Source organism: Emydura macquarii, unplaced genomic scaffold, assembly GCF_026122565.2.
Source record: "Emydura macquarii macquarii isolate MOO-44397 ecotype Brisbane River unplaced genomic scaffold, CSIRO-AGI_Emac_v2 contig_2834, whole genome shotgun sequence".
NCBI lineage: Eukaryota > Metazoa > Chordata > Testudines > Chelidae > Emydura > Emydura macquarii.
Window position 1 is genome coordinate 4,960,145 of NW_027132971.1, and position 27,296 is coordinate 4,987,440.

Genomic DNA, 27,296 nt, shown 5'->3' on the forward strand with positions numbered 1-27,296 from the left:
TGGACTCAACTTGCAAATGAACCCACCAGGGAGTGACGGGGGTGAAGGGGGGCATAAGAGACACATGACCAAAACAAATCAAAATAATAATAGAAATGTTTTTGACAAAACACCTGTAGGTCCCTTTTCTCTCTCTTGACTGCTGGATGTTTCCCTTCATTTGTCCTTACTTTAGGCTTTGCCCATAGGGAAATATGGCACTGGACACAGTACAATATCTGTCTGTATTGTAGTTCTATTTATACGAATTTTAAACTATATAGTAAATCAATGCTTAATTTTACTATACTTCATGTTTAATATTAGTATTTTTGAATACCACTCACATTCTATTAAAATCTTCAGCATTACAAGCTGAAACATGTAAGAACTATATAAAACAATAAAATAAATGTACTATTATAGAATGAAACTAAAACATTGATATCTTGATATTGTGGTCCACCTCCACCCCTCTTTCACCTCCCCACAGCAAATGGAAAAGTTAAATCACAATATGAAAACAAATCTTATTTTTGAGTGCTACAGGCACACAAATCAACAAAGCTCTATACATGCCCAGGGAGAAACCATAATTAGCTGTGTCAGACACTGAATTTAAAGTACCATTGGTACATGAGCATTTTCAGACAGACATGCCATGCATTTAGAACTCAAACACATAAACATGAGATTAAATTCTTGCCTGGATGGGGGGGAGGGTGGAGAGAGAGAGAAATGAAACAGTAAAATAAACAAATAAGAAGTGAAAAAAGACCACAGATCCTACTTATGTTAGGTTAAAACAACTAATTGTTGATATTTGCTGTTGTACTAACGAATTAGTATGCTGTGAATTCTGTATGTGTCATACTGTGTGTGGAATAGATACATAGACACATACACACACACAATTAAGTAGAGCAGGATGAGACAACGAGAGGAAGATTAGGGGAAGTGTGGGCCCCTTACAGAATGGGGGAGGCAACCTAGTGACAGAGGATGTGGAGAAAGCCGAGGTACTCAATGCCTTTTTTGCCTCTGTCTTCACAGATAAGGTCAGCTTCCAGACTACTGCACTGGGCGGCACAGATGGGAAGGAGGTGAACATCCCGCAGTGCTAAAGGAACAGGTCCAAGACTATTTAGAAAGATTGGACATACACAAGTCCATGGAGCCAGATGCAATGCACCCGAGGGTGCTGAGGGAGTTGGCTGATGTGATTTCAGAGCCATTAGCTATTATCTTTGAAAGCTCGTGGCAATTGGGGGAGGTCCCTTATGACTGGAAAAAAGCAAATATAGTGCCCATCTTCAAGGAAGGAAGGAAAGAGGATCTGGGGAACTACAGACCGGTCAGCCTCACCTCAATTCCTGGAAAAATCATGGAGCAGGTCCTCAAGGAATCCATTTTAAGGCACTTGGAAGAGAGGAAGGTGATCAGGAACAGTCAACATGGATTCACCAAGGGAAAGTCATGCCTGACCAATCTGATTGCTTTCTATGAAGAGGTAACTGGCTTTGTGGATGTGGGGAAAGCGGTGGACGTGATATACCTTAACTTTAGCAAAGCTTTTGATATGGTCTTTCACAGTATTCTTATCAGCAAGTTAAAAAAGTATGGGTTGGATGAATGGACTATAAAATGGACAGAGAACTGGCTAGAGCACAGGGCTCAACGAGTCGTGATCAATGGCTCCATGTCTAGCTGGCAGCCTGTCACAAGCGGAGTGCCCCGGGGGTCGGTCCTGGGGCCGGTTTTGTTCAACATCTTCATTAATGATCTGGAGGATGGGGTAGATTGCACCCTCAGCAAGTTTGCAGATGACACTAAGCTAAGGGGGAGTGGTAGATACCCTGGAAGGTAGGGATAGGATACAGAAGGACCTAAACAAACTGGAGGATTGGGCCAAAAGAAATCTGTTGAGGTTCAACAAGGACAAGTGTAGAGTCCTGCACTTAGGACGGAAGAATCCCTCGCACAGTTACAGACTGGGGACCGATGAGCTAGGCAGCAGTTCTGCAGAAAAGGACCTGGGGGTAACAGTGGATAAGAAGCTGGATATGAGTCAGCAGGGTGCCCTGGTTGTCAAGAAGGCTAATAGCATATTGGGCTGCATTAATAGGAGCATTGCCAGTAGATCATGAGAATTGATTATTCCCCTCTATTCGGCATTGGTGAGGCAGTATTTGGAGTATTGTGTCCAGTTTTGGGCCCCCACTATAAAAAGGATGTGGAGAAGTTGGAGAGAGTCCAGCGGCGGACAACAAAAATGATTAGCGGGCTGGAGCACAAGACTTATGAGGAGAGGCTGAGGGAACTAGACTTGTTTAGTTTGCAGAAGAGAAGAATGAGGGGGGAGATTTGATAGCAGCCTTTAACTACCTGAAAGGGGGTTCCAGGGAGGATGGAGCTAGGCTGTTCTGAGTGGTGGCAGATGACAGAATAAGGCGCAACGGTCTCAAATTGCAGTGGGGGAGGTCGAGGTTGGACATTAGGAAAAAGTTTTTCACTAGGAGGGTGGTGAAGCACTGGAATGGGTTACCTAGGGAGGTGGCGGAATCTCCATCTTTAGAGGTTTTTAAGCTGCGGCTTGACAAAGCCCTGGCTGGGATTATTTAGCTGAGGTTAGTCCTGGTTTGTCCTGCTCTGAGTAGGGGGTTGGACTAGATGACCTCCTGAGGTCCCTTCCAACTCTATGATTCTATGCATTCACTGCTTCAGTGTGCTTTATATCACATTTATGCTAGCAGTTACAATACGAAGTTGTTAATGACCAACAGTGTGCTTTGTGCTCACAAGAGACAAAAGGAAAACAGTCTTCGCCATAATGTGTATACAATACAAAATGACAGACGCATAGATGACACACACCAGGAACCCACAGGAATAATTTGGATTTGGTACACACACACTTCTACGCTTATGGAGTACCATGGAAAAAAAGGCACAGAAATGAGAATGGGAGGAAATGAACAGGCTTTAATGACTGCAATTTTGACTAAGTGGAGGGGACATAAAGGCAAATTACATGAGATGAGATCAGAGGTGGACACTTGCCTTTAACACAGGTAACAAGAAATTTAAAATTCATGTTAGAGCATGGGATGTGAGTGGAAGAATGCAATAGCAGAGGATGAAGTGGTCTGATTAAAGGGCAAGAAAGATAATTTTAGTGTCTACGTTTTTGATGGTCAAGTGAAATGATACATGTGTCAGGGACTCCAGAGATAAGAAGCAGGGAGGGGAGAGGGAAGAATCAAGATGGGAAATGAGCAGATCATGGATGAATATTTTAGTTTTTGGGGCAGAGAGGAAAAGTTGGATTTTAGAGATGTTGTGGAAGAAGAAATAGTAATATATAGTCACAGGTTGTATGTGTGGAGAGGAGAGGGAAGAGTTAATGACAACTTAAGTGAGAGTACAGTACAGTTGACTATGAAAATGGTGATATAAAATAAGACAGAGAGCAAAAACTAATGAAAATGCCATTTTAAGGCTGAGGAATAAATCACTGAAAAGTTAAGAAATGGAGACGTTAATGGTTTCTGTGGTATTATCCTATATATTTTATGGACATACATTTGAAAATTAAATCAACATCATGTTATGGTGCATATTTAGTAAGGAAGTCAAATAGCACACATACCAATATGTTCAGGTAGCTGATGTAAAATTGCTGCAGAAATCATAACATTTTGTTTCCTGACTTGTGTGTTGATTTTGGCACTTTAATATTACATAAACATTAGTTTTTACATTTAATTTACTTGTTAATTTATGATAGTGGGGGAAAAAGTCATGCAACTGTGCTCAAGAGCCATCTCAGCACTGCTAAGTTGTTTTAGCAGTACATCCTTAACTTAGGTGGTTCTTAACTCAATAAGACAAAATACAGCTATTTAATCCTACAGTGACTTAGCAATAATTTATTTCTCACTTTCTTAACCTGAAAAACAACTCTGGGGCCCTAATTTACAATCATATAAGTGTGGTCAGAATTCGGCTCCACTTGAACAAAATAAACAAGGTCACTAATCTTTCCCTATGAACATGTCCCCAAAGCCCTACTGAATACAGAACTCTGAAACCAGGATGCTGTCTCAGGAGATTAAGAACTAGGAAGGAACAAGCTTTACAGAGATTTTCATATGCCTTTGCCAGTTCTTGGTTTGGTGACATACCACAAGAACAGTTATTCTCTTGGGCTGGGTTAACGTAGGATTTAAAGACATAATGTTAGCATACACTAACTAACACTTGTAAAGGTCTAGTGTAGACAAGGAGAGATAAACCAGCTCAAAATGTGTTAAACGTCTTGTCTACATCAGACTCTTACCATGTAACACATGCCAACATCACACAGTTAAATTCTGGTCTAGACAAAGTCTTGGCATTCTGGATCAGCCAAAACCAGGATGTGGTGGTGATCTCACAAGACTTGCTGGACATCAGAGAGATATTTTGAATTTGGGCTGTATAAGAAGCATGGACATGTTTTGATAAGCATCTGTACTTCTGTATACTTATTCAAATTGAAACACAGAACATATATGGAATATGCTCCTTCACAGAAGACTCTGTAAATCCCTAGTAAAAATAGTAATAATTTTACAAACAACAATCATAACAGAGATTGATAAATAACCAAGGATTTTCAGAAGTGACTAGTGATTTGGGTTGCCTCAGTTTTAGGATGTCCAGTTTGAGACCCATTAAGGAGGCCTGATTTTCAGAAAGTGCTGAGTATCCATCCACTGATATTTTAGCCCTTTCAAGATGTATTATATCAAGCACCCAAAGTACACAAAACCAATGGTCACTTTTGAAAATCTTGGGCAAATAAATAACTTGCATGTTTACTGTGTCTATCATGTTGCAGAATGAAACTTTACAAAATGAGGGTCCAAAAAGAATAACCATAAGGAATCCTTAGTAACCATAACAACACACAACAGTCCTAAACAAGGAGACAGAAACTGAAGTAAAACAGAAAGCTGTATCCAAGTTTGTGGGAAAAAAGAGGAAATTTTAATAGACAGTATGTAATTAACTGAGTTGAAATTTTGCAAAGACGCCATTAACATCCCATTCCTTGTGTATGTTACAGGAGGATCTTTGTTTCTTCCAACAGATTATGCCTCCAGCAGCACAGTATTCTTTACCACAGTGCTGGGGCTAGCCTTCATCATTCATTTACAGAGACGTGTGTCACTTTGGACTTGTCTATAGTTTTCCATTTTAACTATATCCGGAGGGTTATGCAGCAAAACAAGTTTGGGAAGCCAAATAAGCTATACTGGTTAAAAAAACCCACTCCCCAAACCAATGTAGATATACTGGTATAACTTTTCTAGTGTACACCAGACCTTAATGAAAACCATCACCACTTCCTGAAATAGCCTGAGTTGTGCCTGAGGCCTTTAGATATAGAAATAGTCACCAAAAGAAAATTGAAAATATCAGAACATGTGCTCTTTCTATTTTGTGATATGTCAGACTTTTCATTCAAATATTCTGGAGCAAAGCATTCTGAGAGTTTCCAAATTCACTTAGGATGAAGGTCACTGAACTTGTGAACTCTGTGATTCATCAGCTGCAGATATCCAGAGAGACCCACTGCTGATCTACACTACAAAGTTCGGTCATCTTAACTACATTACTCAGGGCTGTGAAAACTTTCGCACCCTGTGTTATGTAATTATGCTGACCTAAACCCAAGTTTAGCCACTACTAGTTTGACTGAAGAATTCCTCTTGGAATCACCTCTTGGAAAGGTAGATTTATTACAGTGATAGAAAAATCCCATCCATTGCTGCAGTAAGTATTTACACTACAGTGGCACAGCTGTAGCATTTCTAGTGTAGACATAACCTCAGTCAATCACTACAGATGATCAATGACAGAAACTGAAGCCTGCCACTGCAGTTTTACCATGGCAGAAAAAATTAAAATACAAAAATTTAAAAATATATAAATGTCTTTTTACAACATTCAGGTCCAAATCCTGCTCACCTTACTCGTACAAAGATCTAAGACAAAAGGAGTGTGTTAACCTGCCCAGGAGTTTTCGCTGAGTGTTGTTTTGGGTGGCACAAGTGTGCGAGAAGGCAGAACATAAAGACACTGGAGGAATGTCTACACTACAGATGCTACAGCTATGGAAGTGCAGCTATGCCACTATAGCACCACAGTGTAGACACTTCCTACACTGGTGGAAGGGTTTTTCCATCAATGTCATTAATCCACTTCTCTGAGAGGTAGTAGTGAGGTTGACTGAAGAATTCTTCCATCAACTTATGCAAGTTTACACTGGGGGTTAGGTCAACCTAACTACGGTGCTTAGGGCATGAAATTTTTCACAGCCCTGTCTGATGTAGCTGCTAGGTCTATCTAATTTTCAAGTGTGAACCCAGCCTCAGAAGAGATGAGAGAGTGTGTGTGCGCGCGCGCACGCACCCGGGCAGAAACCCAGGGAGAGGTTTTTGGGTCAGGGTGCAGGCTGCAAAAAGCACTCGTGGTGCTCTGAGCAAAAGCAGCTGTTTCCTGCTATTTGACTTTTTTTGCATTCAGAGACACAGTACATTCTTTGTAAATAAACAAATCTGCATCAAAGAAATACCTGACTACCACCAATTTCTACTGGAACACCCACTCGGCCCCAAACTTTGACCATCCACGTGGGTTGAAAGAGGCAACAGTAATAAGGAGGAAAAGAAAGAGAAGTGGGACTGATCCTTGTATTATTATTTAAAAAAAAAAAAAATCTACCTGAAAAATATTCTATCACCTATCCTCTGTCCTTGAATAAAAGTTAAGACTGTATTGAAATGCTTGGATCTCAGAGGAACAAGTAAAGGACAAAATGAAATGTTGAAATTTGAATACAATTTTATGTTCTTAAAGTAGCATAGTATAGTATAGACCACAGGGAGACCCATTGACACATTTTTCCCCCCAAAAAGGTAAATCTATAAACACTGGTGTGTCTATCTTGAATCCTTGTGAACTCCCTTGTTTTTGTAAGGTTAGTTCCACTAGCCACAGAGTTCTGATGTGGAAGTGGGTCTTCAGATGTACCTTCAGGACTCAAATTAGAGCAGTACACAGTGGTATGGCATACCAGCACCTCTCCCAGGCTGCCTTCTTGTTTCCAGAATCTCAGATGTCTCTCTCTCTTTATTTATTTATTTTAGTGAATTTCTAAATGTTACAATTGCAAAGAAACTCTCACTTCAGGTTTTGAAGGTTAACCGATGCTGTGATGTCTGCCTGAACTTCCAGAGAACCTGAAACAAGAGCTCTGAAAGGCATGAATTATCCCATGTGTCTCTATGGGACATGAACTCAGATGCCACTGATAATACTGTAAGTGTCAAACTTGTTGAATATTTTACTGCCCACGTCAGAAAGGCATGAAGGATCACATTATGAAATTCTGCATACTGTACTCTATTTTGCCACCACAATTAACTAGGCTTGGCAGAGTACCACCACTTGTTCTCTTCTCTACTCAAGAAGAAACCAAGATCAAGGGGTGCACCCAAGTCCCACAGAGGGGAAGCCAAACTCGAGACGTCTAGTGGAGCTCAGGGAGCATGTATGATCTTATGTGGAATATCTATACAATCTACTGAGAGCAATTCTCAGATGGATAGAGCTTAATTTTGTGGGGAGAGTTTAGAAGAGCACCATTATCTCACTTCTACCCCTGTATAGCTCAATGGAAATCACACTACAATAATCCAGTACAAAAGTGACGATGGCAGGTCCTATCTCTCCTAATGGTGTCCCGTACACATTGAACAGGAGGGGTAACAGAGCACAAGCCTGCGGCAACATTTATAGTGAGAGCAATATGTTGAAATGAAAGGATCTTCCAAGAATGGGGAATACCATCATCACTGGTGATTGGCTGATGAAGGGATTTATTAGTAATATTAGAATTACAATAAAGCCTAAAGGCCCCAACCAATACTGGAGCACACTGTGCATGCAAATAGCAAATGCTGTACAAACACATAGTAAGAGAGAGTCCCTGTCTTGAACAGCTTACAATCAAAGGCCAGGTCTATACTACCACTTACTTCAGTATAATTTATGTCATTCAGGGTGTGAATAAGTCACCCCCGTGAGCGACATAAGTTACACCGACCTAAGCACCGGTGTGGACAGCGCTATGTCAGTAGGAGAGCTTCTCCTGCCGATATAGCTACCGCCTCTCATGGACGTGGGTTTATTATGTTGACAGGAGAGAGCTCTCCCATCGACACAGCGTGTCTTTACCAGATGCACTGCAGCTGCACCAATGTAGAGCTTCTAGCGTAGACTAGCCCTAAAATTGATTAACTAAACCAGTCTAAGTTACCTGAAGCAGCCATCAGTGCTCCTAACTCAGGTTTGCTGACAGCAGCACAGGGATGGGTGAACTGCATCTCCAGTGAACAAATATTACCAAATTGATATTCAGAAATATTTGGCCTGCTGAAGGTGACTAATTTTTTCTATTTGGCAAATGTACTGTTTTATTCACCAATCCTTATTGTTCGGCACATCACCGCCACTCGATGACAATTTTTTAAATGAGCCATAATTTAGCCCTTTGGAATTTTCAGAAGAGAAACTGTGATCCAAAATCTCTCAATGGTTAAGCTCCTTCAGAAGATGATGGTTTTGCACCTTGCCATAACCAAACAATACCTCAAACTGATCTGTTCAGGAAAGTTTTGATAATTTACGTATAGACACACATATTCTCCTAAAACACTCATTTGGTTGACAGTCAAGAAAATATCAGTGATTTAAACATTAAAGGCGGTAATATAAAGAAAACAAAAATGAAAACCCAAAATGAAGGGATAGATTAAAAACCTGATCAGTGTCTCAGGAACAAAGATCAGTGTCTCAGGAACAAAGATTCTTAGCTTGTGTCCTTAGTCACTTCCAAGAACGAAGGAGGGGAGAGGGCAAAGAAAGAGTTCATCTTTGGTGAAAAATGGAATTTCATCAGAAACCAAAGTCACTGAGGGTATGTCTACACTGCAAGAAAAGACTTGCAGCAGCGAGTCTTAGCGCCTGGGTCAACTGATTTGGGCTCTTGGACTGAGGCTGCAGGGCTAAAAATAGTAGTGTAGAGGTCTGGGTGTGGGCTGGAGCCTGGGCTTTGAAACCTTGAGGGTCTCAGAAAAGCCCTAACACCCTCCCTGCTTGCAGGCTTTCAGAGCCCAGGCTTCACCCCAAGCCCAAATGTCTACACTGCTATTTTTAGCTCCACTGCCTGTCACCACCCCCCCCCGTAAGCTCAAGTCAATTGACCTGAGCTCTAATTCAGCACTCCGGATTTTTCTTTGCAGCACAGACATACCTTGACCCTCCTCAAAGACCAACACTACAGTACTGCCCTTCACCCTCCCTGCTCCTCTCCTCCCCCATAAAAGACCTCCTACCTGAAGAGGACCCAAGGCTACAAAACCATCTTTATATTGTTTAGTTTGTGTTTTACCTGAGCAAGAAAATACTAAGACGTCAGTAAAAAGGAAATATGGGCCAGATTATCTGATAAAATCAATATTTATTTGGCACTACAGAGAGTTGGTTTCAGCTTCCTGATTCTCTGCCTGGCTCTGTCCCAGACCTAGCATAGGTTACAGCAGCTCCGGGGCTACTCTAAACACACCCACCAGCTGGCAATGATCTTCCCAAGGGACTGTACACCAACTAGGAAGAGATTGCCAGTCAAACTGTGCTCTATGCCCTCAACAGGCTTTTTCCCTTATCCCTCACACATCCCCTAAAACAGGGATGCTGCAGGAAGGGGAATGCCAAAAAGCCAGATTTTACTGCCATTGAGGAGGTATGGACAGTTGGGCTCCTTCGGCACTGCCTGGTGACATAACGAGAGATGAGCAAGTCTGAGAATTTGGCCCGTAGCCCTACTCAAAAAACAATTCAACATTCATAATTTTTTGAAAATGCCTTAAATTTCAACTCATTGAAGTCTACAATTTAATTTAGTATTCTATTGGAATTGTTTTAGCTGATACATTTTAGAGTTCAATTGGAATTGTTTTAGCTGTTGTCTTTTAGTATTAGATGTACAAAAATGTATGAGACAAAAGCAAAACTTGATAAAAAGAAAACCTACAAAGGTTCAGTTCAGACGAAGTTCCCTCTTTTAACCCATTAAGGCTAAAATTATAAACCAATATTTTGTTATATTGGGATTTTATGCAACAGGGAGAAATAAAATCAACACACTTTGTCAATATATCCTGGTTTCTAAACCAAGTAATATCTCTGCCCCCATTGCTTTTAATAGGAGTGCAGATACATAAAAGCCAAAATTATGCCCTTTCCAAAATGGATGCTGAAGGGCCTTGACACAATGAAACCGCTCCAGTTCTGATGAATACATTTGAGTTTGGGCTATCTGCCAAGACAGGGTGTGCAGCCCTTATGCCCCTAAATCCAGCTCTATGTGGACTTCTAGTGCAACATCTCCAAGGGGTAAGAGAGGAGAAAGGGGTCAAAGGATTTAATATAATACAACTCTTTACTCCAAATACACGGTTATAAGTCTCAATGACAGATCTATCCTGATATCTAAGTACTCATATGGCCCCCATTTTCCATAAAGTCTGATGGCCTCACAAACATTAGTGCACTTTTTCCTCCCAACATCCCTGTGAGGTAAGAAGTATTATTTTCAATTTCACAGATGAAAGACAGCCACAAGAGACCAAGAGCCTGATATGTAGAAATGTTGAACACCTAAAACTCCAGATGAAGTCAATAGTAGCTGCGGGTGGCTCAACACCTCTGAAAAAATCACATCCTAAGGGACTGGTCCAAAGCCTTTAAAGTCAACAGGAGTTTTTCTATTGGCTTCAAAAGGATTTGGATTATGCCCTGAATGATTTGCCTAAGATCACACGAGTCTGTGTCAGAGCTGGGAATTGTACTCTCCTGCTTCCCAGCCCATTGTTTTAAACACAAACCCATCCTTACTTCTGGTTAATATAGTGCCACATCTAACAAACACTGGGCCTGATTCTCCACAGCCTTCACCTTGAGTGGTCATGTACCTTTGTGCAGAGTTCTGCACTGCAATTCTGATTTGGTAGCATTTCATATCTACTTTACACGGATGTCAGTGATCAATCCCAGAAGGTGCAAGGCAGATCATATCAAAGAGCAAGTAACCTTTTCTCACCTGACACACAGGAAGCTCTGACTTAAATAATTGGTATTTCTCTTTAGCTTTGTGCATAGTACAAACAGAGGCACTTGAGGCTGACATCTAATATACCTGAAGTAATTCTGAGTTTGATTATTACTTAGCTATGTTTCATTAAATGTCATGGGTTATTAATTTGAAATGGTTTACAATAGACAAAAAGACCTACCTCAGGGTAAGGGTCAACTGTTGCTCCTTTGACTTCACCAAGTCTCCTACTTTAAAAGTAATGCAGCCCAGAAAGTTTCGCTACAAACACAGAGGAAAAGAGAGGAAAAAGGAGAACATCGTCATTAATTTCTGAAGTTTTAATCGTTTCATTTCCAGCCCTGTGCCTGCAAATCCGTCTTTGGTAGCAAGAGAGAAATTTTAAATTGGAACCCACTGGCTTGATGCATTATCCTGCAGAATGTCTTCATACATCAGTGACACCATTTTCAATAATTTGTTAAGCTTGGTTTTTACAGACAGGAACCCATCTTTTTCATCAAAAACAATCAAACTGACAACCTGACAAATAACAGGCTGTAAAATGTACCCACGGGAAAAGTTTCATTTAGTTTGAGGGCTTTTTCCTATTCAAGTGACTTCTGTGATCTCAAGTAATCACAACAAATGTTAAATCTTCAGTGTTTTACCAATGTTGTTCTTGCAGTAATTCCCCAAATCCTTAGGCACTATCATCTTTGTACTCCAGATATTAATATATTTGCTTGCTGGAGCTATTTTTATGTTGGGGGCAGTGTAAGTTATTAATAGAAATGCTGTACTTTCCAAGTTTATAGCAATGTTTGTAAGCATGTTTCCTTTGGCATTTCCAACCTAGGGTGGACCAATTTATTCCAGTACAAATAAGGGAAAATGGACTCATTCAGCTACATTTTCTAAATTTCTGTTGACCTGCTATGCTATAGATTGTCTTTCTACCAATGTCAGGCTTTTGCATCCTCAAGGAAATCATGCAAACAGCAAACGTCAAACACATTTTTTCTTGAAAGAACTTTTTACACTCTCTCAATACCCGCTGTGCTCAGCACTAAAAGTTTGCATTATTAGTTGTACCACAGAGTTCTTCTTATCCTAGGGACAGTGAACACGGACAGAAAATAACCTATAACCTTCTTCCATGAGGTTTTTTGAAAAATATACAGCAAGTCACTGTGAGTTGATGTGAATAAATGATAGCAAGATGATATTTTAAATTAAGTCACAACAGATATGCAATTAACATTAACAAATAAGCACCATTTTTGTTGTATAATATTAATTTTGTTATTCATTTTGTAAGACTAACAAAAAATGAAAGGTCAAACAGCAAATGCAATGTGCTTGCGGAGGGGAGAATTCAAGTATAGGTCTTGAACTTGCTCTCAGGGTCAGCATGGACCATGTAGAGGTAGCACATTCAGCTCTTGGAAAAGGAAGAGCATGTGCAGCAGAGTTGCTCAGCAGCAGTATGACACCATCTGGTTAGAGTTGTATCCTGCCTTCCTTTGGCAAGGCCAGTCTAAATCAGGGCCTTTAAATTTTCAAATGTGGGCTCCCAAGTTTAGTGCTCAGATAGGTTTTTAGGTACATAAAATGCATAGCTGGGAAACTAAATGACAATTTAAATGTCCAAATTTAGAGCCCTACAATTGGCTTCCAAGTTTCAAAACTGGGTCCTCAGTATAGCCAAGTTCAAAGCCCCCTGATCATGTTGATGTCCATGTAATGTTTCAATTTCCATCCCTGGCTGCACTGTTAGGCAGGAAAGGAAGGAAGAAGGGAGAAGGTGTAGAACAGGCAAGCTGAGAGAAAGAGAAAGCTTGCCAAGGAGGCAGGTTGGAGGGAATGGTGGACCAAAAGGAGGAAGTATAGAAGATGCAGACTGGAGACTTGAGAGAAAGTACAGAAACAAAGTGGGTAGAATAGTATGATTATGTAATTAAAGACTGTGCTGGGTTTTCACTGCCAAAAAGATGCATCTAAGTGAGATAGCTAACTTGACTCACCTATCTCACTGTAAAATCCTAGTGGAGACAAGGCAGAGGTAGTTTTTACCTCAGTGGATGTTAATACAATACCTCCCAAAATGCTTTGTTTCTTCTAGGATTTTATAGCAAGACAGGTAACATGTTCACTATCACTCTGTAAAAGCGCACCTTTCTGGCAAAAAAGACAGACTATCATAATGCGAACATACAAGGGGGACCAATTAAGGTTGCCTGTACAACCTTACTTCTGGCATTTCCTGGCTTTTTGAGTGCTTGACTTTGCAGTCTTAATATTCCTTTGCGTTTTTAATATGCAATTTATATGGTAAACATTGTATGCTTCTGTAGAGTTGCCAATTACAACAGGGCTTTGAGCCCTATAACAGTCAGGGCAACAAGTGCTGCTATAATACAAATTAACAGTGATAATTTCTTATATGAACTGAAGGGGTGAGAAACAAATAATCTGCCACTTGTGGCAACCCTTTATAAACCAAGGCCCTATACCACTGCAAGGTCTGACAGCCCCTGGAACCAGCCCTGGTTCTCACATCTCATAGGACACTGCTTAATACAACAACACATTAATCCAGATTCCAAAACATTTTTTTCTGTTTCATATTCTTAAATTCATGATGAGAACCAAAATTATTGGGCCAGACTTGATCATGTAATTTAAAAATACCTGCAAAATTAAAACAAAATATTTGATGGCCCAGGGATCCAATAGAAATGGGTTACCCTGCCTTACAATGGTCCTAGAATTTGAAAGGGTGCCTTGGGGTATGTCTACACGACACAGACTATACCAGCACAGCTATGGCATCGACTGGGGGTTAGGCCAGCATAGCTACCTCACTCAGGAATATGGATTTTTCACACCCCTGACCAATGTAGCTATGTTGATCAGGCCTTGGACTCCTTTTTCTGTGCTGGAGTAGATATGCCAATTTTACTCTGGGCCCTGAAATACCATGTCAATTTACAAACCAATCCCGCTTTGCACGTGTGGTTTAGATGGGCTTCAAAACTGAGCTTTAAACAACTTTAATTACAGAATAGCTAGTTGTCCTCCATAATTTTGCTAGTGCTGGTGGGACATCTGTGATAATAGATTATCACAGATGTGTGTTGAATTGTTTGATTAATAAACTAAATCACTTACCTAGCCAAAGAAGAGAGAAAGAAAGAGAGAAAGAAAAACATGTCTGCAGTGCCCACATGAAAGGCTGAAATAGACAGATTGCTCAAAGATATAACTCTGCAGCCATGTTGTACATTTTTCAAATGCATCCTATTGGAACCATGCCAGCAATGTGCCCTGGTAGTTCAAGAAGGAGAATCAGTACCTTAGGATAAAAATCAATTTAAAATCTTTCCGGTCCATGGTCTGCTATCTGCCCCAGCTCTCGTTTTATCGTCAGTCAGAAACAGACATGTTTTATACATGTTTTGATTCCAGGTGGTAGAAGCAGAAAGCAGCCAAAGTAGGCACTGCTGCACTTAGGGAAGGAGGTAAAATGGGGCCCAGCCAGAGCCATCCCACCCTTCAGCACCCCACTAGACCCACAACTGTGCAGAGGAGATGGCTGCCACTATGGGAGCACTGGGACTCAGGCAGCGATGCTCTTCCTAGTCACGTGGCCTTGGGTGCAGAGAAGAGCTAGCCAGAGACTCCAGCAGAAAGGAGCAGAAGCAGCCAAAGCTGGGATCTCTGGAGAACTTTCAACAGTTTTGACTGGAGATTTTCTGTCTTGCACTGATTGGTTGTTTGCTCCAACGCTCTCCCTTCCTCAGTCTCCTTACCTCAGCTTCACTCCACACCTGCCCCTCTTACTCTCTTTTCCCCTGCCTTATCCCCTTCATTCCCTTTCCCTTAACTTTTCTTTTTATTTAGCTTAGCCACATCCTAAATAAACTCACCCCTCGAAAATACCATGCAACTAAAATGACATTTGCTGCCATCATATTGTTCACTCCGTTTGTGTGCTATGTCACACTGAGTCCATCTGGTCTATTTAGATTGTAAACTTGTTGGGGCAGGGACCACCTACTACTCTGGGTTTGTACAAAGTCTAGCACAATGGGGCCCCATTTCTGGCTGGCTCTTACTACTGTAAGAAACATATACACGGTTTACGTTAGAAGTGGGTACAGTCACATGATGGAAAGTCAGACAAAAAGAAAGGGTGAATCCCAACTTAATTCTGACTTCTGAATTCCAGTGCTGAACACAGCAGGAAACAAACCAGAACCAGCATAATGTGCTAGCATGGATTTATTATTAGTTACACATCACCATCCCAGGTGAACTTGACACTGTACAGGTCACAATCTAAATTATTTGCCATGTTTTTTGATACAAGGATTTTGATTTAGTGCAAATTCCCCACTCCAAATTCTACGTTTCCCTTTTCCCAAGCACAGAAAAGAGTGTCTGCCAAAAGGTAAGAGTGATTCTGGATACTTTAGAATGCAATCTGGAAATTCTCTGGATTATTATACAGAGATGCCATTTTTCTTCAAACCTGTGGAATTTCAATTTTACCTGGTATGCACATAGCTAGTCTTGGCCCAGGAGAAGCACCTTGTTCCTCCCCTCAAATTAGGCTTGTACCATAATGTGTTCTTTAAATATTATCAGTGTCACTCCTTATTCTGGCACCAAATACTGCACTACTTATTTACCTTCAGCCTTCTTCCTGAAACTTGAAGACTATGTTGGTCAAGGGAGCATGATCCCAACCGCTTTATCTAACCCAAATTGCTTGCAAGGCACTAGCAGTAATTCTAGAAAACTGGACTGGCCTCAGCATAAAAATCTTCTTCAGCTGAAGTTGAGTCAAGAAACAAATGCATTAGAATCCATCAATCACTGAGTGTATTACTCCTGTCCTGATCCTCTGTTAATTTAACCCAATTTCTAATGGAAAGTTTATCAGCTCTCTAGCTAAAAGAAGTTACTTACCCCAACATCTGTTCTTGGCTCCTTGTTTTCAGACAGGACACGGGTGCGGACCTGGGAAAAACAAATCAGATGTGGGTTTATTATTACTTTGAAAGGAGAATAAAAGAGACTTGCTTATGGATTTATGTCCATTGATTTCTACCTTTTTTGGGCTGGTTCCAATCCAGTCAATTTCTAAACATCGTTTTCTTTTAATAATTTACCACTTCAACTTTTTTGGCATTCTGCCCAAGTCCTATTTCTGAGAAACCCGTTTATCATTCTGAAACTTCCTGTTTCCCTGCAGGAGAGAGGGCTGTGCTCAACTGCTCCTTTCATAACTTTAGACCTCTAGTAAACTGACTGTTAGGTTATAAAATACTTTACAGCATCTGTACCTAGAGTTCCAGACGGGTAGCTGTGTTAGTCTGTATACAGCAAAAACAACGAGAGTCCTGTAGCACTTTAAAGACTAACACATTTAATATCTGCAGACAAACTTTTGTGGGCTGCAATCCACTTCGTCAGATGCATCTGTAGCCCATGAAAGCTTATGTCTGCAGAAATTAAATGTGTTAGTCTTTAAAGTGCTACAGGACTCTTGTTGTTTTTGCTGTACCTAGAGTCAATCTCAAGAACCAACATTCTTCAACAGTAGAACGACTTATGGATATAATAGGTTGGATTATATTGCAGATTCGCCTACAGAAGTCCATCCCCTCATGCATATACATTTATAAACACTCCACCTACCTATGTATGTATCTTGTGGGTTTTCAATACCCTAACTTGGACTGGTTTAACTAAGGGTGTGCTTTTAAACCATTTTACTTAAACCAGTATAAGTCTGTGTGTAGATACTCTTACTTCAGTTTAAAAGTAGCTTATCTGACTGTTCCACTGTGGATAAACACTTAAATAGACATTGGACCTGAGAAAGTGAGAGAGAGAATGACTCTGTAGTCCAGTGGTTAAGGCACCCAACTGGCAGGTGGGAGATCCAGAGTACAGTTCCCTCATCCAATCATTATTTTATTATGCACAGTTGAACAGCTTCAAAAGGAGAGACAGAGTCCCACATCAGAATATCACATAATTCAATGGTCAGAGGACTCTCCTGAGAGGAGATCCCTGTTCAAATATCTTCCCCCTCACCTGGCATAGGTGCTGGAACTAAGGGGGCTCTTGCACCCCCTGGCTTGAAATGGTTTCCATTATATACATGGTTTACAGTTTGGTTCAATGGTGCTCTAGCACCTCCACTATAAAAAAAACTGTTCCAGCACCACTGCCCTCTGGCACAGAGGAGGGAAATGGAACCTGGCCAGTGCTCTAACCACTGAGTTACACATAGTTACTGTGTAAGTTGAGCACCGCCACCACCTACTCCTCCTGCTGCAAGATTCTGAATGGGACCTGGTCTGGTATGTGACCTCTAAGCATACCTACTGGATCAGACAGATGAATACCTATTTTCCCCCAGTTCGTGAGAATTGCTCTGGGGCTTAAGCAGGAGGTAAGCATCCAGATACCTAGAAGAAGACAACAGTGCACAGACACAGAAACTTAGGAACTGAGGACATTTTTACCATGAAAAGTTAGGCACCAAGTGAGTTTAGGTGCCTACTGGGTTCACAGTGGAGCCAAAACTGGGACTTAGGTGCCTACTCTGGGGTTTAGGTGCCTTAGTACCTCTTTGTGGATTGGGTTCGCCCTGTCAGGGGACAGCCAGATCCCCTTATCTACCTCCTCGCCACAATCCCGCTGAGGTCATCTGTGTACCAGGACATTCATGGAAGGCACTCCTTCTAGGGCTTCTAGTTGCCTCTGGCCCTTTTACAGATACAGCTTCCTTGTGTGCATGACAACCCTTCATTTCCCCAGCAAAGACCAAGGACAATCTGGCCTAATATTTATTTTAATAATCTGTTTTCCAAACATTGATAATCATCTGTAGGCCTTTTTTAGTATCTATATAGTTTTCTTATGTGTAACTTGAGAATAAAGTTGAAACTCGGTAATGTCTTTCTAAATGTTTTTCATGGTAGACTGTCATAAAACAGAACCTACTCACCCATTAAATTTTTTTTCCTGGTTTATCTGTTAGTTTAAATATGAGACATGGTATAAGAAATTCTTTCCTTAAAAGGACCCAGGGTTTGGAGTGAGGAAATATTTCTCTGCTCAGGCAATTACTGTGCTATGTAACAAGAACATTTCCTTTACAAAAGCCTGAAGACAGCAAGAAAATGTTACATTTCACTCACTGAAGGACCAGTCATCTGGTCCACATTAAGAATTTATGGGAATCCTCATTTGGATATTATTAGATCTTCCAGTGTATTCCTCCAGTAAATAAATGGCAGTTCAGAGGAATAATTGCTTTTATGTAGACATCTTATTCCTACTTTTCAGGCAAAAAGTTAATATTTAAAATTTAGAGTAGTTATAAACACTGCATGTTTTACAAGTGAAAATAAATGAATGTCACTTTCCCTTAAGACATGTTTCACTTAGTATACTGTGATAAGACATAACATATTTCTTTTACATAAATAAATACATAAATAGATAGATAAACGAATACATTTTTGTATCCTGGCTAGGCAATGGAGTGGCTACGGTTAGTATGCATTTTTAACAAAATAATTCTGTGAACTCTGATAACATCTAAAAAGTAGCTTCCACCAGAGTTGCCAGGATGTAATCCCCTTTTCTTATTAAAATGATTGTAAAAAATTTCTTTCAGGAAAATGAGCAAACGAATTGTTTAAGAACTACTGCACAACTATCCCTCCTTCACTAATTTCTGTGGAGTTGTGTTTGCATGAAGACCCTGTGACACGCTGTACCCCATGTACACCCTTATGGTGTGATTTGTATATCATTCATGTTCAGCCTTACAGTGTAACTGCATCTGATGCAAAGTATGCCATGTAAGGTGTTTTTGGTGTTCATGGCATACTGAACATTATTGTTATGGTAGCACATTTCCTGCAATGTCATATATATCTACAGATATGAAACTCTGCTGTTTCATATCCAAAATGTGTCTCTCACATGGTTTGAATAGATGCAGTCAAACACAAAGCTGTGTTTCCATGTTCCGCGGAGGCATGCACACAGGAACAAAGGACTGGCCTAAGCACCTGTGAGCACTTTGGCTCAAGTGGAAGAAATCATGTCCATTGCCAGACATGGTCGATCACCTGACCCCACGGGGTGTTGGGGAAACTTGTTAAAAGCTGAGGTGTCTTTGTCTCTTAGCTCTCTCTCGTGGAATCTATCTTCCAAGCAACAAAAAAGACTGGCACCTACTCACAGTGAGGGGGGGGCCTGGTTGCAAGACTCATTGCAACCAGACTGTGTGGTAAGCTAACGTCATAGATTGAAAGAGACTGGAATATTAATCACAGTTTAGGATATAAGTTATCTTTTAGTTAATTGTGATTAACTCGACTTATTAATAATCTAATTTAGATTCACTTAAAATCTTACTGTAATCAATAAACTTATTTGCTTGTCTTATCTAAAACAGTGCATGTGGATTGAGTGTGTGCAGAAACCTCACTTAGAGTGACAGAGCTGGTGCATATCAATTGTTTTGATAAATTGATGGACAAATGTAAATGAGCTTGCAGGGTGCAGTGTACAGCACTGAACCCTGTAAGACAGCAGTTCCCAGGGTTGCATCTGGGACTGGGGGGATTTGCTGGGAGTCTATCCCATCGAGGGGCTGGTCAGAAGTGCTCCTTCACTAGATCAGGGACTGATTACTCATAGGAAGCTGGGCATGGGCTGACCCAGAAGTGAGTGGTTCACACAGCAAAGCAGGGTAAATCAGGGCCCAGGAGTGAGGAATTGGAGTGACAGCTACACACCAGTCCAGATTGTGGGGGGTGTGAGGGGGGAAGGGACACAGGACTTCATGGACCCCTATTCAACAAAATGTTTAAATTATGTTTAATTTTAAGCATATGCTTAAGTCCTGTTAAAACTGAAGTCCAACTGATTTACTGAATTAAAGTCCTTGAACACCGATGAAAAAACTAGATGCTCAATTCTGCAGAATGTGGAGTGTCCTCTATTCTCACTTGAGTCAATGGGAGTGGAGAAGCCTCCCACCTCACAGGAGGTGCTCAGAACCCTGCAAGACTGGTCCCGTGCTCTACTATATATTGCCCCAATACAGGAAAGCACTACAGCACTCTCCTGGATAGACAATCTTTCCTTCATCGGGACCTATATAGGACAAGGATGGAGGAAATGTATAAAACAGCAAACCTACAGTGCAAACTTTTATGTGGTAAAAATATCCAATTTCATATGCAGTGAATTAATCAAATAAGGGAAACAATTTCTGTTGAGCTGAGGAACTGCAAAAGAACAACTTTAATTAGGTCCTAAGTAAAGGCTGAGGGATTAATAGAAAAATATTCACAAAATTTGTCACTTCTGAGTTGCTTTTTGATTCAGCCATGTTCACACACTTTTTGATCACTTTAGAGTGAATATTTATGGAAACAAATTTTTGTTAGAACTAATGCCAGAGAACAGCTGCCTTTTGTATAAATAGCTGTATTAATAAGATTATACGTGAATATAGTTATTTATTAGAACTGGTCAAAAATTTTATCTAAACTGTTCTTCAATTAAAAACTACGTTTTCAACTGAAATAATTTTATTATGAAAAGTGCCTGTTTTCTGTGGAATTTTTTTTGTCAAAACTGGACACCCAAAAACAGAAATATTTTAATTCAGATATTCCATTGTGGTCCCTCATGGGAGTTGTAGTTGGGTTGCCTAGCATACACATTCTACTCTCTGGCTGGGCTCCCCAGCCGGATATCATCTCTCATGAGACTCCCATGATGCACCGCCTCCCCTTACCAAGAGGGGAGACCAGCATGCATCAGAGAGGTATGCATCAGGGAAGCCAACCTCTAGAGGAAAATGGCAGCATGAGGCATCTTAATTACAACTTCGATGAGACACTGAAGACATTTTGTATTTCAACTATTCTGGTTTTTGGTCAGAGTATTGTGTTTTTGATTCTTTAACAAAAAAATAAAATGTTCCACCAAAAACAGAACCCATTTTCCAACCTGCTCTGTCCTTTACAATTTGTGCTGAAATGGGTCAAACTCTTTTTTATGAAGTTTTGGACATCAGAAAATAGAAACAACAACATGTGACCAATTACACTTCACAAACAATGGTCAAAGAAACAGTTAAAACGAATGGGTGATTTTCAAACAACCCACAGGATGAAATATATTTACATAAAGTGTTCAGAAAATAATTATAAATAACTAAACACATTTATCAAAGTCAAGGACTGTGGATAATTTGCAAACAGGAAAAAAAAAAAAGGTTATTCATCGGATAAACTGTTCACTATAGACAGTTCACCTAGCTTTACATGCAAGTAATGATGAAAAATGAAACAAAGAATTAAAAAGCATTTTGAAACACAAAATCTCATAGTACATTTCATAACTAAACAAACTAGTGCTACTTTCTGGCATCTCATTATAAATAGGAAAACCTCAACTTTCCAATGGGATCATTAGGGCAATTCTAAACCATTTTTCCCAAATATTGTTACCAACATCTCCTAGGTGCTATAAAAGAATTAGCATGATAAAAAAAAAGATGATAACTTTTTAATTCTTACACGTTTAACATATCACAGGCAATTAATTCAAAGTGAAGTGAAAGACCATTTCTTTTCTCATTTGAATATTTCATGTCTTACCTAAGTTCAAGCCTCTCTACATTTCAGTTTATAACAGAAGGCTTTGTTTGTATGTATTGTATTTATCTATTATTATTAATTAAAGTTACATTAATGTAAATCTTGAGCAACTCTACTGGCTTCCGAAGTACTGGCTCATAGTACTTATTACTTTAAATTGCATGTGTATTATACCATTCATACTTTTTATTATCTGCTCCAACCATCTCACAGTAAGCAGAGTTGTGCCAAATTTTGGTATGAGAATACATCATGAGGCGAGAAACAGTAAGATAGGCCACTGAAGTATTCCTTGGAAAGGTGATCTACGGTCTTGGCTACACTAGCCTTTTCTGGGAAGCCTCCCCCTATTTCATTTCCACTGGAGACGCTCCACTGATGGCAGCAATGGTCAGTCATATTTAGTGACAGTTCTACTCCCATTTTATCTGGACCTGCTCTGAGAGAGCACCCTTTCTGACCAGACAACCTTTGTTCCCTAGTAATTCCCTCTACAGACGTTTTGTCTGGTGAGTGCAGGGACTGAACACAGAGCCAGCAGCACTAGCCTTTACAAAGGGTGCAGATGAGGGTGGGACCATAATTATCCCGCCCTAAGCACTACAGAACTTGCCACCGATGGAGGGGAGTGCAGGCTGCACGCTCCCTTTGGGTGTCAGAGCTGATACTGCAGCAGAGTCAACCAGAATCCCACTTCAAGTTCTTGCTGCAAGGCAACAACTCTACATACCCCTTTCCTCAGTCTAGCTATGTCTGTAAAATGCCATGCAAACCAAATGTTGTATATAAATAATAAGTAATACTATTACTGCCATGAATAGAACAACATTTAACTACCAGAATAAATAAGGTAGAAAGAATAAGATTGCTGGTGGGTGTGGAGTTGGCCCAGGTATCAAACTCTAGGAAATCTTCACTTGTACATGGAAGCAGTCTGGCATTAATAAAGGTGAATGGTCAAGTGCCATAAACATCAGAATTAGGGATGATTTAGCTCTTATGGCCAGGAAGAGGTGCAACATGGTGAAGAAGTTTGCGAACAACACAAAAATGGAAGAGGTGGCAGAACTCCGTAACACTGTATGTTTCCTGTTTATCATTTTGGTTAAACTTTAGTATTTCTAGTTCAAGATTGCTAACTGAAATTAAAGTCTTGAAACTGCAAGTAATGATACCACACATTTTTTTTAAATGAAAAAGGGCCGTTCTGGAGATACTGGTGATTAATTTTTCCTAAAACTATGATAAGATTTTTGGGGTTGTAACTTACTGAGTGACTGCTGGCACAACTGAAAATTTTCAGATTTTTACACCGATTATGCAGCATTCGCCAGCTCATTAACTTTTATAGAATAGGCCCCCTTCTCTTGTATTTTGTAGATTTATTTTTAAAACAAGGTGTTCATGAGACACTACACAGCTACAGAACCAAAAGTATGTCCTCTTTAGTTAGAAGATTAACCCTGTACTGGACAGTTTAAATGACATAATTTCAGGCAGCAAAGTAAGAAATTGTGCTGAAGTGCCCAAATGAGAGGGCAAGCATACCTGCATGCATGCAGCTGAACACTTTACTAGGTGGTGTTTAAGGGTCAGATTGTGGCTCCCCTTATGCAGTAGACAAGAGGATGGAGTAAGGTACTCCTACCCCAACCCATTGTATTGGCCTGCTAAACTGTGGTCACAGTTGTTCCCCTCTTAAGGAGCAATTTGCAAGAGAGGGTGTGGGGGCAGAGAGGATAGGGAATTTAAAGATTGCTCTTCTCCCCAACTCTCATGCAACTGGTGAGTTTCTGCTTCTCAGAGGCTCTTCCCACAGACAGTGTGTGTCTGCACCATCCCCCAATTCAGGGCAGTGGCTAAAGAGTGCAAACTAAGACTATAAAAAACATTGGGAGATTTCCCTGAGTGAGGACTGAGATCAGCAGGATTTGGACCAATAGTATCTGAAAATTGATGGATAAATAAAGGAGAGGACAAAAGTAAACTGCAGTGATGGGAAGAGGGCCTTCTATATGGTTATGCAAATACATTTTCAACAGTTAAGGTGGCAAATTGTGCTCTGCTTACAAAACTAATTCCATGCTCCCTCAATTATAAAGCAACACTCTTTCTGTAATGATTTGCTTACCTTTTCCCATAAATAAAGAATTATTGGAGATAGATCTGAGTCTAAACATATTGAGAAAATTGTTTCCCCCCCCTTTTTGTTTTTATGAAAGATTTATGTTAAAAAGTCAGCCATCACCCCTCCCCCCCAAATCAGCTATACAAAAATATAAAACAACAAATGAAGAGACCAAAAATATAATTGCGGGGACAATGAAAATCATACCTTATATACATAATTATAACACCACCACCACATCTATGTCTGATTCTCTGTCACACAGCCACTGATATGACAAATAACTTGCTCCTGGAGACAGAGCCCAAGTTCAATTTCTCTCTCACAGTCAAAGTAAATATAAAAAGGCTGCCAAATCTGCCAGTGTAAATCCAAATAATTTAATATGTTTTCAGTATATATAATGAAATAAATGAAAGAAGGGAAAAGGCCTATTTATTTAACTTGCTAATAAGCTACACAGCGCTAAAGATCTGACAAACTATAATGAATATAGGTGAGAGAATGAAAGTAATTAGAAGAAAAATGGTCTTTATAAATTAAAGATAATTAACAATTGAGCCTCAGCATCATTAAAAATAGATGGTCACCTGCTGCTACTAATTCATTTCTTCTTTACAGATAATCAGGGTACAGAACCTCAGTGGGTGTAAATTGCGACAGCTTCATTAAACTTCATTGGAGGAGGGAAGGTCACACATTGTTGAACCCAGCAAAACTCCAACAAAATACAGGCCCATGCTGTAATAGCTTCTCCACAACTTCCTTTGCACAATGGAGACACTACTCACTGGGTTCTGGGAGCAGATGCAGGCAAAAGACGACCTTGCCATGTGGCTTCAATGCATGTGGCAGACACTCATAAAAGAAAGCAACTACCAGAGGTGGTTCGATCAGAAAATGAAAAAGTAAAGTAAAGGCACCATTCCCAGCTGTTAATTTAACTGCATGGTTGTATTTCCATCTCTCAGAAATAGAATTCAAAAGGAGGCAGTGGCTCAAATGCCCCACGAACTGCTTAGTGCACTTTATAATGAAGGGCTCTGTGGTGCTCAGCAATTACATAATGCTTAATGTGCTTGAAAGAGCTATTCTGAGTCCGGTTCCAACTGGCTGCACATAACAAGAGTTTCACAACATCCTGCCCAGACTCTGCCTGGGCATATCAGCCCCTAAAGGCATAACTACTAATACCACAAGCTCCAAGGAAGCAGCATCATAACTTCATGGAAGGTGCCCACAGTTCAGTGAACAACCTGGCAGCCACAGCAGAGGAATAATGTACTGTTTTGAGGGCCTTTAATTAATAAGCATAGAAGACCTTAAAGCAAGTGACTGTCACACAACCAAAATTTTGACCTGCAGCAGCCACTGGCAATTACACAGAACTCTCAGACCACACGCATATATATATATATATATATACTCACAATAAGAAAGTGACATTGAATATAGTGAATCATCCAGAGTTCATCACAGTGCTAAGCATGAGTTGATAAAGTCATCACTGCTCTTAGATAGCTACCCGTCATTAACTGAAATGAACACGCCTCTGTTTCGCTTAGAAGTTGGTTGTCAGGCACAAGTTTTTACAGCTCAAGAAACCTCTAACTTCAGAAATTTTTTTTTTCATTATATTGCCTGATTTTCTAGGAGTAGCAAATTATGTGAATGGTTTCCCACCTGTCTCCAGTTACTTTCAAACAAAACGCAGCCAGGTTAAAATACTGTACAATACAAGTATTAGATTTTCTACACATGACCTGAGTTTCTAAATTTTACGTAGTATAGCATCATGCCTCATAGGTTTTGCATTCATGAGAAAGTAGTATTTTGTCTTATGTTGCTAATTTTTTTCACAGAAATGTATGACCCATAATGCAAATTAGAGTAAGGGATAAGTCAGTTAATGAGACAAAATTCTGAATACAAAACCTTCTCCCTGAATTGTTTAAAATCTGAAGAATGTGCTCTGTTACTCAGGACATCTCAGAAGATGCTGAAATGAGTTAGCACAAGTTCCTTATTCCTAAATGCAATAAGCATTTCAACTGCACTGTTGATAAATAATAAAACCCTGTGTGTTCAATTTTGCATGCCATAGCTATTTGTTTAAAATACATGCAAATTCTACCCTCCGAATTCTTACTACAAATCAAAGCATTGTAACATCTTCAATAACGTGCAAGCTACAAGCAAAATAGGCACTTTATACCTGTTTACTGTAGGTATTCCCAACATTCCTAGTTCTTGAAAGCATACACCAACATTCAATTAAACGACTCAAATAAATTATACAAATAGAATTCAAACATTAAACAGAAAAACATTCTTGCTCCCCTTAATAACCCAAGACCTTTCAATATTTTATACAGGGTTTCCATAGGCTTCCTGGCTTGAGGAAGCACTTGAAAGCTAGAATCTTAAAATTTTAATTTCTGCTTCGCCTACAGTCCTATACCCAGTCTAATCTTCCTTTAAAAGGTGGTATTCTTGCTTTGTCGGTGCCCAAAGATTCAGACGATAAAAGGACTCCTAAATTCAGAAGCATTTTGAGCTAGCTTAATTAGGTAATAAAGCAACATTGCTATCTAGTCGTCACTCCCTGAGGAGGAAGAGGCAAAGAGAACTGTCAACACAATTTTCTAGTCAAAAAGCTAAATATTTTTACATTTCCTTTATTTAAAGTGAACTTCACTGCAAGCTTTCTACAGTAATTCTGTGCCAGTATACCTCAATCCTACTATGGATGAACCACCTGCAGAGCTAGCTGTGTCTACACTAAAGAATTTTAGCAAGAGAATTCTGTCAGAGTTAGTGCCAGTTCAGCTGTACAGTGAGAGCCCTTGTATAGAAGGGACTCCAGCTGCTTAAAATGTCAATTAAATCTGACCAGTGTTTGTAAGCAGTGTCCAACGTGGCAATTAATGGTGGTGGAGCTCAGTGTTTCCAATGGAAAGCATGTTCAAAAGATCAAAGAGACACACTGCATCTTTGCTTCGTCTGAGAATATATGCAGTACAGTATATAAAATATAGACAGTACAGTATATAAAACATTTTCTATCCAGTGACCCCAGAGGGAAAAATACCAGACAGTTTGCTGGCCAGAAAACAAGAAAAGTAATAAAAAATGAATGCCTCTTATACTGTATATCTCTTGTGTCAAAGTCACTGGGATCCCAAACTAGAATCAGAAAAAAATGCAAATGATTGATTTGGGGATTGTATTCACCTAAACAAGTCAGAAAGCTCTGCAAGATCAAGAAACC

The 27,296-nt window shown here is 40.0% G+C and overlaps 1 protein-coding gene across 5 annotated transcripts in view; it reads right to left on the reverse strand.

The window, feature by feature from the left end:
- The window catches only part of INPP4B (inositol polyphosphate-4-phosphatase type II B), a 426,088-nt gene that overhangs the window by 198,255 nt on the left and 200,537 nt on the right, over positions 1-27,296 (reverse strand). For all 5 annotated transcript variants that reach the window (XM_067567968.1, XM_067567967.1, XM_067567972.1 and 2 more), the window contains 2 exons: positions 16,160-16,210; positions 11,385-11,464 (listed from right to left, as the gene is read on the reverse strand). In XM_067567968.1, coding sequence (XP_067424069.1) covers positions 11,385-11,464; positions 16,160-16,210 — 131 coding nt within the window. The remainder of the gene's footprint in view (positions 1-11,384; positions 11,465-16,159; positions 16,211-27,296) is intronic.